Source organism: Ochlerotatus camptorhynchus, unplaced genomic scaffold, assembly GCF_037179485.1.
Source record: "Ochlerotatus camptorhynchus isolate MF236.1 unplaced genomic scaffold, CSIRO-AGI_Acam_v1.1 ptg000267l, whole genome shotgun sequence".
Taxonomy (NCBI): Eukaryota; Metazoa; Arthropoda; class Insecta; order Diptera; family Culicidae; genus Ochlerotatus; species Ochlerotatus camptorhynchus.
In genome coordinates, this window is record NW_027040757.1 from 1,493,712 (window position 1) to 1,511,422 (window position 17,711).

General features: G+C 45.7%; 2 protein-coding genes across 3 annotated transcripts in view; one reads left to right on the forward strand and one right to left on the reverse strand.

The window, feature by feature from the left end:
• Positions 1 to 5,792, reverse strand: part of LOC135705433 (DNA-binding protein RFX7) — a 36,641-nt gene extending 30,849 nt beyond the window's left edge. For both annotated transcript variants that reach the window (XM_065227174.1, XM_065227175.1), the window contains exon 1: positions 4,567 to 5,792. In XM_065227174.1, coding sequence (XP_065083246.1) covers positions 4,567 to 5,105 — 539 coding nt within the window. In that variant the 5' untranslated portion in view covers positions 5,106 to 5,792. The remainder of the gene's footprint in view (positions 1 to 4,566) is intronic.
• Positions 5,793 to 12,246: 6,454 nt separating this feature from the next.
• On the forward strand, positions 12,247 to 13,935 carry LOC135705462 (uncharacterized). The gene has a single exon (XM_065227210.1). The coding sequence runs from the start codon at positions 12,247 to 12,249 to the stop codon at positions 13,933 to 13,935; it is 1,689 nt and encodes a 562-aa protein (XP_065083282.1).
• The last annotated feature ends 3,776 nt before the right edge of the window (positions 13,936 to 17,711 follow it).

Genomic DNA, 17,711 nt, shown 5'->3' on the forward strand with positions numbered 1-17,711 from the left:
GAGTGCCTCTCTGAAGTCCATTGTTTGGAAGTCTGCCTGAAGTGCAACAACCAGTCTTGTAAGCGGTCACGGTAGTCGACACATTTTCTGTGATAATTGACTGCCTTTGCCTCTGACACTTGCAAAACAAGCTATCATAGTACAGTACCAAACTAAAATGTCGTATGACAGGCTCTGTCATACGACACTGCCGCCGAAGACCGTCACGAATGTATTTATTTTAGTTTTTCTCATAATAAGAACTGCTGATGGTGTGCTTGTGTGAATTCTGAAAATGGCAAGCAATGATGTCCTTGTAATAATATTTCTGATCAGATATGATAGCTATTTTGATAATTTTCTTTCAGCTCGAATGTTATTCTACCGCTCGTGTTGTGTGAGAGAGACGACGGTAGAGCATGAGTGTTCGAATACAAACAGACTGTCACGCACGACAACGAAGCGAGTGTAGTAAAAAACGTCAACTGTTTCAACCCCTGGCAACAACATCAACATTACGGAAATTTCTGACCATAATACGCTGAGGTGCTGCTTTTCTAACTTTAACGTCGGAGATCAAGAAGATGATCTCATGATCTGAGAGGCTCGAGGATTTTGTCTTAGCTGTACGTATAGATTCAGGACTGTCTGTGATGAGTAGATCGATTGTCGTTGAACTTCTTTCTGCTATTCTTGTGGGTGGTGTTGGTAGGATGGTAAGGTGGAAGGCATCGTGAATACGGATGAGCGATCTCAGATTTCCTGATGACTGTTGAGCAGTGACGTTGATGTTAAAGTCTCCGGCAACGAAGATTCGGTCGAAGGCGAAATCCTGGACATCGAAAAGGAGCTTCTCGTACTCTCATGCAAAATGCGGGTTCGAAACGAAGGGATTGTAGATGGTGACGATTCCAATGTTGAGATCGTTGATTTTTACCTTAACGACGAGATACTCGAACCTTTGCGCTAGAAACACGTCTGAATCGTATGTAGATTTGAGTACTGGGGTTGCCGTCAGACCTTTCAACACGTAAATCCCGATTCCTCCACAGGATTTGCTTCCACGGCCTCTGTTGGATGGTAATGAATGTTTCACGAAGTTGTAAGCTGGTACACGGACTGGTCCAACAGGTGCAGAGGATTTTAGTTTCGTTTCTGTGACTGCGAAGAAGTGGTATTCCGTCCTGTGAAGCAGTAGTTTGAGCTCGTCGATGTGGCGTTCAAGTCCTCGTACGTTTAGATGTCCAAGTCGTAGATTAGAGATGTTATTGTTCGGCATATTTGTTGGAGATATTCGTATTTTGAGAAAGGTTAGCGTGTGGTGGGTGGTCATTGTTGGGATGATACGTCTGCAGACAAGGCGTCGAAAAACACTGAGGACTCATCTATGCTGGCATCAGTCCCAGTTAGCTTGAGCAATTCGTTGCAGTCCATTATTGGAACATAACGCTTCTGTCCGGCCAGCCGCACAGATATCTTATCGTTCCGGACGAAAATGTACTGCACTATTTTCTTTTGCTTCAGCCTCAGGGCCAGGTTGCGGATGCGGAAAGCTTGAATGGAGAGCATTTCATTTACTGTGAAGCGATATTCTAGTGGGGCTGCGGATTTAAGGTTGCATAACTTGGCGTCTTTGTGCTTTTCGAAGTAGCGTTTGAGAACTAGCGATCTTATCTCTCTGCTATTGAAAGCGACAAGCACCGTGGGGGTGAGGCTTCGGTCAGTCCATTTGGAAGGCTTTACTGGAAGTCGGAAGCAAGCTGTTACGTGCGACATATGTTCTTTAATGCCGAGGAAATCCTCTACAATGGAACGAACGTTCTCGCCAGGGCGAAAAGGAACCTTGTTAATGGCTATCCGACAGCAGTTCACACTTTGTGAACAGGTGTTAGCGAGTTTCGCACCTGTTTGGATTAATTCTAACTTCTCCTCAATGTTCCCAACTAGAGTGCTGCAAGATGTTCTCCTGCTCTCCAACTGGTCGATCGTTTGCAGCTTGTTTTGGACGCAGTCTATCTGTTTTTTCATGTTAGATTGAAGCAGCTGCAGATCGGATTGCAGCTTCCTTAATTCCATGCTGAGTTCGTCGATTCTCTTCTGAGCCTCTTCACACTTTTCAGTGGAACTGGTCTGTTGGGCTTTGGGCAGCAGCGATCCGATAATCGAACACTTCTCGCATAGATAGATATGCTCTGTTACGACGGCTAAGAGGGCCGGATTGATCCGCACACATACAGTATGGAACCACTTATTACAGGAGTCACAGCCGATCCATCCAATTTCATCACTGGTTTTCTTCTTCTTCGCTCCAGTCTTCTTCTTCGGAGGCTCATCTTGCTTACAGATGCCGCAAACTTCTTCCTTCATGATCGCACCACAACGCTAACACACTCAATCAATTTACTGCTGCATAGCAGTATTCACAAACACAAACACAACAGAAGGTTCTGGCTTCTACGCGCTCGACGCGGATAACGAACTTTTCGTCCGAAACAAATACCGGGAATTTCTCACTAGATGTGGATAAAAATTACTAAATTCCACTTTCTCGTTGATCTGGAACCACCAGCCGAGCTTCCGGAACAGGAACAGAGACTTACGGACACGGAAATAACACGGAAATACGCGAAAAGTCGGGAACGAAAAATTCAACCGCGGCGCGTCGGCAGTGTTGCCAGTAACCAGTATTAAAATGAGAAATTAAGTAAGTGCTAAACTTCAACATTCAATGGATTTGTTTATACAATTGTTTCTTTAAAACTGATTGTCATGTCTTAAAAAAGTTTATTTTATCTTATTTCTCTTGAATGACCACACACCCACGGAATCTGACTACACCAGCTCATAGAGCAAATATTTTTTTCTGTCAGATGATTTAGTTAGTTTAAGTAGGTATGTTGTCATTCGTAAGAAACCGACGATCCAAGTCATTGTTTACGTTTGGAGTGAGACCCTTCTGACATGTTTCCCCTGAAATGATTTTTATCAGCACTGCTGAGCAGAGCGTAAAGTTATTGACTGCTTTGGCTCATTAATTGTTTGCACAAATCAGAACCCAGGTGAAGTCATCCGAGATGTAAACAAAAACGACATCAGTGTTGCAAGCTTCACTCTGCGTAACTCTTCTATTATCAACTATGCTTTGGCTGAGTGTGAAAGCAATTCACACTCTCTATTCAATTCAATTCATTGCTCTACACTCAAAAAATTTATCACATATCTAATGGATGAAATCCATGTGATTTTCACATAGTTTTCCTGTGATCACATAGCAGCAAATCCCACCACAAAATCACATGAATATTATGAGGTCCATGCAATTAATGTGATCGCATAAATGTTATGTGAAATTCAGATGAATTCTATTAATTTTGATTATGGATGAAAATCATGTGCGTTTCCAATGGAAGCTACATGAAAACTATTTTCGGTGTATCCTGATTGTGTTGACCAAGTGGTAAAGGACGAGGCAATGAAAGCGCCAACAAAAACATCCAGTCATTCACGAACAGGTGACTCACGCCACTTGCCTTAGGGATCGTCCATTAATTATGTAACACTTTTAGGGGGAGGGGTTTTTTGGAAACTTTGACGAGCCATACAAAAAAATTAAGGTCCATACAAAAAATGTGAAAAAGGGAGGAGGGGGGGTCGAAAGTGGGGTAAATTTGCGTGACATAATTAATGAACCTTCCCTTAGCTCACACAGCAGGTAATTGAGGCATTTTTCCTATAGTCTCAATATTCATAGTCTGGCGGATAGAATTTCGATCTATCAAAAAGCAGAAACAATTCAATATATTTTAGACCAACAATTGAAAAGGTATTATCAAATTTATAAACAAAACGTTGATTATTCTTTCCTCGCCAACAAATTACCGGCATCATCGATGGTGTCAGTTGGCGAGCCTTGAGTCACGAGAAAAGGGTTTCTGTAGTTTTGTTCGCAATAGCTGATGTGCTCTTTTCTGTTGCTGATTTGCTAGATTGGTTCCGTTATTTGACAGCTCAATTGGTTCCCGAGATTCTATCCGCCAGACTATGAATATAGTGACTATAATTTTTCCTATTATTTATAACTATTGACCCATCAACTCATGGACCGGGAACCAACGGGCTTTACTTCCGAGGCGTGATCAGAGATTGTATGCCTCGGAAAATCCCGACGGCGCCGACTGGGATTGAACTCAGGTCCTTTGGAGTGCGAGACAGTCACGCAACATGTCGGCGTTATCTGATTTGTTATCTCATGGCAGCAAAGGACTGCTATTCAAATGTAAATGAAAGCAGTTTGAAATGGAGGAATGGAATTTAACCCGAATCAAGCACCACCCTAGGCATGCATCTTATATCAAACTGATGACATTACAAGTTCGTACAACGGCAAACAAAATCGAACGATAATAGCCGAGGGCAGACGAGATAAGCGCTGTTCCCAAATATGTCCAGACACCTCAGGGCATTAGGATTGGGGTGGCATAGATGACGATAAAGGCACCACCAAATCCCCCATCAATTTACATACCTATCATAGATGAAGAAATATATGCTAGGATAGACTTATATATTAAGGCGCAATCCACTCACCCGATAGCATTCTCGAAGATTTGCTGAATTCGAACCTCTCGTTCTTTATCACTCGCACAATCATCCAGAGGCGATTGTTGAAGCAGCTGTTGCTGCTGCTGTCCGGTATGATCTAGTGGCATCCCAATGGGGAGATTGGCCAACCCGTAGCTGGCACTCAGTTTACTTAGCATCAACTTGCTCACCCCCAGCTGCGAGAGGAAGTCACTCATTCCTCCCTGGGTGCTACTGCCGGTTCCCGAGGAACCCGGCACCGATCCCGTCGAGGATGAAATCGCCGATGTCGAAGAGGACGCAGCCGCCGATTGAATCACCGGCACCGATCCGGTTGCCTGTTGGCTCAACAGAATTGCCTGCTGATGCTGTTGTTGTTGCTGCTGCTGCTGCTGCTGTTGCTGATGTAGGAGATGAAGAGTCTGCGGCGGATTCTGGTGGGCTACAGCCGGCAACTTTCCGTAGCTATTGTTACCCCCCAGGTTTGGTGGAATTCCCAGGGGCCGATTCTGTTTCCATGGTTGGAAGTGATTGGGCTGCGACATTCTCGGAACTTCCACACCACCACCACCTCACAAGCACAAACTTCCTGGCCTTGAGAGCGCGTAACACTCGAATCTTCCGTCTACACTCGACGTGCACACACAAAAGTAATCTCTTCTTATTCGACTCGGCTCTCCAATTTTCGGTTTCTTCTTTTGTACATTCACATTTTGCCCCCCGAAAAAGATTTCATTCCCTACTACCTACTACCGATCTTCCTGGATACGTATTTTCTTCTTCCCAGGCTAATGCTGAGCAAATTATTTATTTTCTGCTTGTCAGCTGGACCAAAATCCGAATCTACATCTCCGCTGATGGTACTGTGACGACGATTCCCGAGATAAATCCACAGGAAAAATATTCCACTGTTATCTTCGCTTCTTTTTGACAACACGACAAACGTCACTGGCCAGATTTTTATACGCAATCCTCCTCCGATTATGCGGAAACACCAAAGGCGAAGATTGTGTGCAGTAGGACCAACTAAAAATATGAAGATCGAAAAAGATCTTCTTCCAATCCAAGAGGGTGTTCTCAGTAGCGGCACTATCACTATCACTAGAATTTGCAGATGTAGAAATCTTCGAATGCACAATAGAATGAAGTAAGAGAATCGAGAAAGAGAGTACAGACCAAAAACTGATGGGAGAGCAGCGAAAATGATTAGCTGCTATTCTACGCTGCGACGAACGACCGATTGGAACGGCGATTGAATGAAAAACTGATGGCCTTTTCTTATGAACGAACGGAACGACGGAGAAGAAAAGAGGTGAGAAACGAAGAATGCAATTTGACAGTTTGCATCAGCTGGTCTGCTGATTTCCTTTTTTTCTTACGAACGGGCAACACCAATTTATTTTTGTTTCTCCTTTTTATTCGAGTTTGTTTGGTTGAGGGATAGGAATAGTGCGACACTGAAAAACATATTGGAGTTCTTTTTGAATAGGTCCTGTGTCTAGTAAAATTTTGTACATTTGAAGGAATTAGTGACGTTTGAGGCACGCACAGTACACCTCGCAGTACACAGCAAAAAAAAGTTGTTGAATATTACATCGAAACTGCTACAACCAGGTCAATCCATCAGTTTGTTGTGTAATATCTCATTTTACGATGTACATCGATTGTTGGCGAACCCACTGGGCAGACTCCGCCGGCTGTCAAGTGAGTCCCGGTTACACCCTTTGCGATTTGTGCGGTCGAGTATAAGTGGCAGTGGATTAACTGTCAAGAATAATGATTGGAACGGAAGGAAAGAGAGGCTGAAGAAGAAAAAACAAAGTAAATTTATTGTGAAAAGAAATAAGATTTTGTTAATTGGAAAATTGTGAAATTTAACGAAAAGTAAGGTTTATTCCTGGTTAAATTTATAAAACTATTGTATCGAAAAGGTAACTGCTGAAATTTAAAACGAAGTGCATCTATTTAATTTAATCATTGTTAGAAACAGATTCGTACGTGGGAAGTAGTGGAAGAAAGCTAACCTATAGGATTCGTGAAAATACCAAAATGTGAGTTTTCTATACCTACCAAGCTAAAGCTAACACAAATAATAAAATTCCAGCTTTGAAGCTGCGCCAACCGGGCTGCTAGCAAAGAGGTGTTTTTGACCACGATACCGAAATACTTCCCCCAACAAATCTTCAAAGATTTTGTGGTAGTCGGGATTTGCGAACAGGATCACCGCATGGAAAGTTCCGGAAAGATGAATCCGGAAAGCCATTGCCTAATGTGCGATCGACTGGACAACGTCGACAACCTGGTCCAGTGCGACAAGTGCGACGGATATGTGCACTTTTCGTGTGGGGGAGTAGGTGATTCGATTGCCGATGCAGATCGGAGTTTTACCTGCAGGAGGTGCGTTGATAGGGAAGAAGTCGTCACGATATCTTCACACCGCACTAGCAGACGCTCCCACACGACGTCCGACAGTAGTTTCAGTGCAACACGATTAAGGTTGCGGCTACAGCAGCTGGATACGGACCGGCAGATTAAGCTGAAAGAGCTGGAAGATGCTGAAAAGTTTCAGCGACTACGACGTCAGGTGGAAGCTGATTTCGAAAAGCAGCGGTTCGAGGCACTCGAAGCCCAACTGCTTGAAGAGGACCAGAATCGAAGCGTGAGGAGCAGAGTCAGCTCCAGGATCATCCGTGAGAACACCACAACTCGAAACCAATCGAGATCCGGAAGAAATACACCTGTAGGCAGCGTTGTAGCCGAAGTCGTAGGTACGATTCAACCGAGTGAAGCAGTTTTCACGTCGACAAGCGAGATAACGCTGCAGAAAGGGGAATTGAACACCGGTACGACTGGATCTCAAGTGTCGGCAAACAACGTCGTTGGTCGGCAGGAAGAAGTGATTCCAGCCATCGCAGCAACAAGTAAGGAGGATCAGATCGGTCCAGGAAAGTCTACGACCATCAACAATAACTTCGGGACGCCAGTGCAGAAACAAAGTGAGTCACAGCCCACTGATGGCCAGTATTCTGAACGAGTGGCTTCTTCAGCGACGAGCATTATTTACAGGGTGTCGTACGGAGGTGGCACTTCAGTACATTATGGTATACCCACCAGTACAGGTCAGTCTGAAATGGACCAGGTGAGGATTAGTCGTAGCAATTCGAATGTAGGATTACAACCAATAGTCGAGGTTGTTCAAACCAGTACTCCAAAACAATCACTCGTAGTTCCAATAGCAAATCAATCCAATCAGTTAGGGACTATGGGTAGGGCTGAAAATCATTCAAAATCAACATGCTTGCAAGTCATTAGTCAGGGTCAGTCTTCCCAACCTCCTCACCCAAAAACAACGCCACATAAAGATGAACCTCCCCCCGGGCCCAACACGCTGGCCCCTGTGCTACTGCCAGGGAACATCCAGCAGATCATTTCGAATTCGTCGGTGCTTTTACCACCGCCGGGGTACGAGCAGTGTGACGTCCGAAATCCGTCCGTTCTTCTGCCACCGCCGGGGCACGAACAGTTTACCGATCTGAATCCGTCGGTGCTTCTGCCACCGCCGGGGTACGAGCAGGGTAACGTTGTGAATCCGTCTATGCTTCTGCCACCGCCGGGGCACGAGAAGGGTACCAAATCGAAATCGTCGGAGCTTCTGCCACCGCCGGAGCATAAGCAGAAAACCATGCCGAAGTTACCGTCTTCTATGCACCAGGTACGCCTTGATGAACGTACCCAGTGGAATCAGTCAGTACTCCAACCACCTGGATACGAGAGTTTTTTGGAGAAACCAACAATGCCTCCGTCAAAGTCAACCAATCTGAATTGCACGATTCCGAACGTGCAGCCGCCTCTAGGGGGACAAGAGCAGCATTTCGTGCCAAATACATGGTCATCGGTCCCACATCATGAGACTATACCGAGTTCCCAACAGCAGCTGGGAACTAAACTGAATCGCCAATCACAACAAACAGAATTTCCGAGGAATTTCGGGCGAGAGCAGTCGTCAGTTTTAAATCAAGGGCAAACCACAGCACCCATGATGTCACACGGTTACCAGTCGGTGCAACAACAATTCGTTGCCGCGAACTCGTCGGTGCTTTTGCCTCCGTCGGGGCATCAGCAGTTCCAGGTACCAACGTCGTCGGTGTTTGTGCCGTCGTCGGGGCATCAACAGTATCAGGTACCAACGTCGTCGGTGCTTGTGCCACCGTCGGGGCATCAGCAGTATGGCATGCCGAATTCGATGGCACTAGAGCCATCGCCAAGGCTTGAGCAGCCGTTTGCGTTGGGGAACCGGAATTTTCAATCATTGCCAGTGCAGCAGAATTTCATTGATCCAGTGCGCCCACGATGCGTAGCAGGCCCTACAGCCGAACAATTAGCCGCTCGTCAAGTGATACCACGAGATCTACCCGTATTCTCTGGAGATCCTCTGGATTGGCCGCTGTTCTTCAGTTCCTTCCGGAATTCTACTCAAGCGTGTGGGTACAATGATGCTGAGAACTTAGCAAGACTTCAACGATGTCTTCGAGGACATGCTCTGGATAGCGTTCGCAGCCGTTTGCTGATTCCAGAGTCAGTCCCTCACGTTATGGCTACGCTGCTACGACTTTATGGCAGACCAGAGGTGGTCATCCATTCACTCCTGAAACGGATGCGTGAAACTCCCTCTCCCAGAGGCGATGATCTTAAAACTTTGATCAAGTTCGGTATGGGAGTGGAGAACTTAGTTGAACACATGATTCTGGCGGACCAACAGCAACATGTTAGTAACCCTATGCTACTACAAGAATTGGTAGATAGGCTTCCACCTAATCTGAAGCTGCAATGGGCTTCCCACAAACGAAACTACTATACTGTCAACTTGGCAACATTCAACGATTTCATGAAGGACCTCGTAACGATGGCAAGTGACGTAACTTTACACGTAGATCCGGTAATGCAGAGTTCGGGAAAGTTTGATAAAAATAAGCGGGAAAAACCTGTGAAGGAGAAGCTGTTCGTCCATCAACAAGCGTCCGCAGCACCGGGAGTGGCAGAAAGCAGCATGGGTCAAACTAGGGGTCAAAAGGATGTCATCAATCCAGTTAGCAAGCCCTGTTTACACTGCGGAAAATCGGATCATCGCATAGCTGAGTGTACAGAGTTCAAGAAGCTGAATATGGACGAACGGTGGAAGGTAATGCGGCAGAAGGGATTGTGTCGGCTATGCTTAGTCCCTCATCGAACATGGCCATGTCGCTCGAAGCAAGACTGTGGGGTCGGAGACTGTCACATGCGTCACCATCCTCTGCTGCACTCGAATAAACCAGAGTCAACTACACCGTCACCATCAACATCTACCAACAGAAGCGTCGCGCACCAGCATCATCATTCCCTAACTTCATCTGCGTTGCTGCGCTATCTTCCCGTCACACTGTACGGAAATGGGAAGAGCGTAGACGTATACGCGTTCCTCGACGACGGATCCTCGTCAACCATGTTGGAAGCGGAAGTGGCGAACCTGCTAGGAGTAAAAGGGCCCTGTGAACCGTTGTGTTTAAGCTGGACGGGTGATGTGAAAAGAATGGAGAATGGATCACAGCGTATTCAGATAACCGTCTCAGGACGGAGCGAGGAGAAGAGTTTCCCGTTGAGAGCAAGGACGGTAGAACAGTTGAAACTACCCAGTCAGACTGTGGATTACGAAGAGCTCTGTGAAGTGCATCCCCATCTGAGGAAATTGCCACTGCACGGGTACGCAGATGTCGCTCCTCGACTGATAATTGGAGTATATAACGCTAAGTTGATTAGTGCACTCAAGAGTCGAGAAAGCGGTACTGGAGAGTTGGTTGCAGCAAAAACTCGACTGGGTTGGTGCATTTACGGACGACACGCTATCCAAAGTAGTCTTGAGGAATACGTGAATGCTCACGTGGAGCAATGCGAAAAAGAGGCAGAACTTCACGATCTGTTCAGGCATTTAATGGCAGTAGAAGAGGCAAACATCAAGCACAGTCCTCAATCGGAGGAAGACAAGCGTGCCTTGAAGATTCTGCAGGAAACCACTCGAAGAGTTGACGGAAGATTGGAGACAGGACTTTTGTGGCGAAATGATGATCCGTGCCTTCCAAATAGCTACCCAATGGCAGTGCGTAGAATGGAAGCGCTCGAAAGGAAGTTGTCCAAAGATTCCTACCTCGATGGGAAGGTAAGGGGACAGATCGCAGAGTATCTCGAAAAAGGGTACGCTCATCGGATAACTGCAGTTGAACTGGAGTCTACGGAACCTGGTCGCGTGTGGTATCTACCACTTGGGGTAGTAAGGAACCCTAATAAACCAGGAAAGATACGATTGATTTGGGATGCTGCAGCCCGAGTGAATGGCGTTTCTTTCAACGATCTAATGCTAAAAGGACCAGACATGCTGACTGCTCTACCTACCGTTCTGCTGCGTTTCCGGCAGAAGCGCGTGGCATTCAGTGGAGACATTAAAGAAATGTTCCACCAATTCCTGATCCGGAAAAGGGATAAACAGGCACAGAGGTTCGTATTCCGAGAGTGTCCAGGGCAGCCACCGCAGATTTTCGTGATGGATGTTGCCACATTTGGCGCAGCGTGCTCACCGTGCATCGCACAGTATCTGAAAAACAGGAATGCAGAGGAGTACGCGGACCGATTCCCAGATGCAGCCAGGGCCATCATCGAAAACCATTACGTTGACGACTATCTGGACAGTGTGGAGACGGTAGAAGAAGCGGTAAAGCTGATAGAGGAAGTGAAACATGTGCATTCCAAGGCTGGGATGCAGATTCGAAACTTTTCGTCGAACTCCTCAGAAGTGCTCGAGCGCATAGGAGAAACCAGCAAAGTTCAGCAGAAGTCCCTCAACCTGGATTCGGATGTAGAGAGAGTACTGGGTATGGTATGGAGACCATCAGAAGATGTTTTCAGTTTCGAGATCAGTCTGAAGGAGGAGGTTCGAAACATTGTGGAGAGTCAGGATGCACCTACAAAACGTCAAGTCCTACGGACGATCATGTCTCTGTTTGATCCATTAGGGCTGGTGGCACACTTCTCGGTTCACGGGAAGATACTCATGCAGCGAATCTGGAGAAGTGGAGCGGATTGGGACGAAACGATTCGTGGTGAGATACTGGAAGACTGGCGCAAGTGGATCGGATTGCTTGCTAAGATAAATGAAGTCCGTGTGCCAAGATGCTTCTTCACCGGATCAAGAGATACACCGAAAGAGACGCAAATTCATGTCTTTGTCGATGCGAGCGAGAACGCGTACGCATGCGTAGCGTATCTTCGGAACACGAGTAATGGGAAACCTCAATGCACACTGATAGCTGCGAAGACAAAAGTAGCACCGTTGAAACCCCTCTCAATTCCGAGGCTTGAGTTGCAAGCAGCTTTGATCGGTTCACGACTGCTGGACAGCGTTTGCAAGGCACTGACATTGCCAGTGGCCGCTCGATTCCTCTGGTCAGACTCGACAACCGTTCTCGCTTGGCTGAAGTCCGAGACTCGACGATATCATCAATTCGTCGGCTTCCGAGTAGGAGAAATTCTGAGTACGACTACCGTTGATGAATGGAGAAAGGTTCAATCGAAGGTAAATGTAGCGGATCAAGCAACGAAGTGGAGAGACGGACCCAGTTTAGACCCGACGACTGGTGGTATGTAGGGCCGGCTTTCCTGATGAAACCGGACGAGAGCTGGCGAAAGGAAAATTCAGAGGAGTATTCGACAGCAGAGGAACTACGGGCAGTCTTTCTACATCATCGAGTCATATCGCCACTGATCATAGATGTTCAGCGATTCTCAAAGTGGTCGAGGCTTCAGCGGACGACCGGATACGTTGTTAGAGCGACGAAGGTGTTCCTAGGCCTGAACGCTGAGGGCCCACTTACGCAAGAAGAGCTGCTGAAGGCCGAAGCCATGATCTTTCAACAGGTGCAAAAACATGCATATGCGGATGAATACGTCACGCTTAGCTACAACAATGAGCACCCAGACGCGGAACCGAAGCAGATCGCAAGATCGAGTGCATTGTACAAGTTGAGTCCAATGCTGGACGACGATGGAGTTCTTCGGATGAATAGCCGTATCGCAGCAGCACCGATGGTAACCAAGGATGCGAGATTTCCGATCTTCCTCCCCAAGGGTCATCGGGTGACGGAATTGCTCGTAGAATGTTATCATGTTCGTTTTCTACATGGAAACCACGAAACGGTAGTCAACGAGATAAGACAGCGGTTTCGGATTCCCCAACTTCGCTCGGTGGTTGCGAAGGTAGTTAAGCAGTGTCAGCATTGTCGTGTTCAGAAGGCAGCCCCAAGGGCACCGATCATGGCACCTCTTCCTGAGATCCGGCTGACTGCCTTTATACGACCATTCACACACACTGGGGTGGACTACTTCGGTCCCGTCTTCGTAAAACAAGGACGAAGCACGGTCAAGCGTTGGGTAGCGCTCTTCACGTGCCTGTCAATCAGAGCAGTGCATCTCGAGATCGTCCACAGCCTGTCCACCCAGTCGTGCGTGATGGCCATTAGAAGGTTCGTGGCACGCAGGGGTTCACCAGCAACGTTCTATTCAGACAATGGAACCAACTTCGTAGGGGCGAGCAACTTGCTTAAGGAGCAGCTCAAGGCAATCACGGAGCATTGCGCTGTAACCTTTACGAACGTGAGCACGAGATGGCTATTCAATCCACCCCTAGCGCCACACATGGGAGGACCGTGGGAGCGCATGGTCAGGTCGGTTAAGGTGGCAATGGCGGCGATCGCAGATCATCCACACCACCCCAGTGATGAGGTTCTGGAGACTGTTGCGCTCGAAGGCGAGTCGATAGTCAACTCAAGACCGCTAACGTACATCCCTTTGGATCATGCGGATCAAGAGGCCCTCACACCGAACCATTTCCTGCTCTACGGGACACAAGGCATCAACCAACCTAGTCGGGACCTACAGCACGAGTATGCAACTCTGAGGGACAGCTGGAAGCTTTCGCAGTACCTGGTTGATATGTTCTGGAGCCGCTGGTTACACGAATACCTACCTACGCTAACACGCCGCACCAAATGGTTCCAGCCAGTAAAACCGTTGACGCCCGGTGACTTAGTGGTTGTGGTCGATGAAGGCAAGCGAAACGGATGGCTGCGAGGGCGAATTCTGGATGTCGTGACGGGAAAGGATGGGCAAGTTCGCAGAGCAGTAGTGCACACTTCCCGGGGAATGGTTAGTCGACCAGCAACCAAGTTGGCGTTGCTGGAAGTTCGTGAAATGCCTGAAAAATCGGAAGAAAAGTGTTCGAGTGAACCGGAACTACACGGGCGTGGGAATGTTGGCGAACCCACTGGGCAGACTCCGCCGGCTGTCAAGTGAGTCCCGGTTACACCCTTTGCGATTTGTGCGGTCGAGTATAAGTGGCAGTGGATTAACTGTCAAGAATAATGATTGGAACGGAAGGAAAGAGAGGCTGAAGAAGAAAAAACAAAGTAAATTTATTGTGAAAAGAAATAAGATTTTGTTAATTGGAAAATTGTGAAATTTAACGAAAAGTAAGGTTTATTCCTGGTTAAATTTATAAAACTATTGTATCGAAAAGGTAACTGCTGAAATTTAAAATGAAGTGCATCTATTTAATTTAATCATTGTTAGAAACAGATTCGTACGTGGGAAGTAGTGGAAGAAAGCTAACCTATAGGATTCGTGAAAATACCAAAATGTGAGTTTTTCTATACCTACCAAGCTAAAGCTAACACAAATAATAAAATTCCAGCTTTGAAGCTGCGCCAACCGGGCTGCTAGCAAAGAGGTGTTTTTGACCACGATACCGAAATACTTCCCCCAACATCGTTTTTGCGAGCAAAATTACATCCATTGATGTAATATTGTATCTGCTTTTTGCTATTACATCATTATTTTATACATCAGCTTGAATTAAGTTGATCGATATTACATTTTTTTTGCTGTGTAGCGGGTGCACCGCCGTGTAAATTTGTTTATTATTTTCCTCAGACTAATAAATAAAAAATAATTAGACTGTCAAGATTAGAGTCGGTGTATAATGAGTCACGCCAAGAGAAAAACAGTTGAACTCGCAACACGGTTTTCGAAAGACTTCTACAACAACTTCAAATGACTTCTAGCGAGAGAAAAAATATTGCAGCTGTAGTAAATCATTATATCGGTGATTTTGTCAAATTATCTTAACAAAAAATAGTAGAAATTCTCATTACAAATCATTACCGAGCGTATCCCATGACAATTTAATTTATGCTCATTTCTTCGATTATATTTTATATTTTATTGCAATACCTTTCGTGGACCTTTCATAGCATCGTAATGTTTATTGACTTTACATGATAGGTAGCCGATTTGACAGTTCAATAGGTAGACTTGGCTTCACTCTTGGCGTGACTTATTTTACACCAACTCTAGTCAAGATGAGTTTGCCAGCAACGATAGCGACAGTCGTACACGAATAGAAGTCTCCTTATACCTTTTGGCAAATTTCTATTGCTGATTATTCATAAAGTGTATAAGTCAACTAATAAGCAGACGCCTTGCAAAAAGTTAATGAAGATCATGTGTCGAATGAAATGTATAAGCGGTTACACATACCTTTTATGCATTCTTATAGGACCTATGTAGCTTGTCTTATGGAATGTATAAGGCTGATGTTTTGGCAAAAATGTATAAGTGAAACACATGAAGAAAACTAATTGATTTTCGTTTCGTGTACGAAGCCAGTGGGTTGAAAAAAAGAAGTAGGGAATTGTTCGCAACAGCGAATAGATTGGTACCACTGCCGTGTATCGATTACACCGCCACCGCTAACCACTCCACGTTTCCGATGTTGGCCGCAGAAATCAGCACAGCAGAAATATTTCCTTATCCTTTTTTCCCTTCCTTGCATTTTGTTTTACTAACCCCGAGAACGCCGCGGGCAAACGGCTTCCCTTACTAACACTAGCAATAAGAACAGAAATAAGTGTAAACATCCAATAAGAATCTAGCTTTTATGACATTGTACACGTTCATTCCGTTTTGCGTAGTAGATTGTTAGACCAATCATCATCGTCATTTAATTTCTCTTTGATTCAAAAAAGTATAAAACCAAGCGAATCACGCATTCACATTGTCAGTCGTTTCCGAATTGCCAAGCAATATAGAGATAAAGTGAAGAAGCTGAAGTTATCCTATCCAAGAAAGAAAATTCCAGTTTTCCCGTCGATTCGATATCGATGCAAGGGGCCCCTGTTACCGTCCTAGTTTTGTCGGTGGTCCTGCTCAGTGGAGTTCCTGTTCCCTCTACTTCCGAAATGGAGAGTTGCTGTTCCCACCGTTGCTTGTTGCCGTCGCTGCTCTAAAAAGAGTTTTACTTTCGCGGTGTTCTTTTAAGAACTACCGATTCCGAGTAAGCGATGTCGGCTCGCAGCTGGTGCAGCTGGAATTTGTCGTCATCTGTTGGCAAGGCCCAACGAGCAGCCGTTTTAGATTCAAGTCAAACATCACGTTGGCAGTCGAGCCAACATAGTGGTCCGTTCCGAACCGGATAAAAGTGCGAAACATACAGTCCACGAGTGAATTGTTTTCCCGTGTCACGGTGGTCAATACGGAAGAAGAAGAACAGTGTACCGAAGAAAAAGTGAATTGTTATAGCTTCCATTGACCTAACCGTGAACATGAACAAACACGTATGAACATGAACAAAGTGAATTGCTAGAACGCAAAAAGAACAAGTTGTGAAGTTTGCTGGATTCCCAGTATCCAAAAAGTGATGTTCCTGTGAAGCAGTAAAGTACGAAGTGTTCCTAACTGGTATCATTTTCCTCGAGAGTTACTCTTCCGAAGTAACAACATCCTTCCTTCGTGATGCCAGTGGATTATACCCCAACCAAACCTGTGAAGTTGACCATGGAGGACATCAAGCCACTCATCCACCAACGTGGTCAGGTAAAGGCCAAGGTCACTGCGATTGCAAGTGCCTTGGAAAGAGCCGAAGACGATCCAACTCAGGTGAGTCTACCCATTCTCAAAGTTTATGCGAAGAAGCTCGAAGCTCATTACAATGAGTACAATAACTTGCACAAGGAAGTTCTTTGTTCCATCCCTCCTAACAAAACTAATGATCAGGATGAAAAGTTGAATGAGTTTGACAAGCTTCACACCGAATCTTTGATTCGGTTGGAGCTTCTGATAGAAATGTTGTCAGTTTCCAAGATTTCCCCTGTTACATCCAATACACCAACTAGTGCTACACATGTAATCGTGCAGCAACAACCGCTCAGAGCTCCAATCCCTACCTTTGACGGGCGCTATGAGAATTGGCCCCGTTTTAAGTCCATGTTCGAAGATATAATTGGTCGAAGCTCTGATTCCGATGCAATCAAACTGCATCATCTAGAAAAAGCACTAGTTGGTGGAGCCTCTGGTATACTTGATTCAAAAACTCTTGCTGACAACAATTACAAGCATGCTTGGGAAATTCTTACTGATCGTTATGAAAATCCCAGAATTATCATTGATACTCACATTGATGAGCTTTTAACAATGAAGAAGATGTCAAAAGAATCCCATAAGGATCTTCGAGCTCTGGTAGATACGTGCACGCGTCACGTTGAGGGTTTAAGGTTCATGAAACAACCAGTTGAGGGTACAACGGGATTAATAATCAACAAAATTTTGACATCCTGTCTCGATGGTGCCACTCGTAAACAGTGGGAACGATCCCTTTCTCATGATGAGTTGCCGAATCTCAATAAGACACTGACCTTTCTGAAGGAACAGTGCCGTATCCTTGAACGCTGTGAAGCCGATACTCATACAACCGTGAAAGCGCACCCAATGAAACCATCCCAACAATATGTTAAGCCTACCAGCGTTAAGGTTCATGCGTCAACATCCAGTACTAACAACGAACCATGTCAGTTGTGTGGCAAGGGCCATTTCAACTATCAATGTCCCGACTTCTCAAAGTTATCAGTGGCTGATCGAGCTGCCAAGGTAAGAGAAGCCCACCTATGTTTCAATTGTCTGCGTCGTGGACATCGGTCCATGAACTGTTTGTCGAAGAAAAGTTGTAGTAAGTGCAACAAGCGTCACCATTCCCTTTTGCATGATGATGCAAGCAAAACCGACGGTAGTGTTCCTTC

What these genes read in the sequence shown, in the direction of transcription:
- LOC135705462 (XM_065227210.1), top strand. Translation starts at nt 12,247, where the DNA reads ATGAAACCGGACGAGAGCTGGCGAAAGGAAAATTCAGAGGAGTATTCG.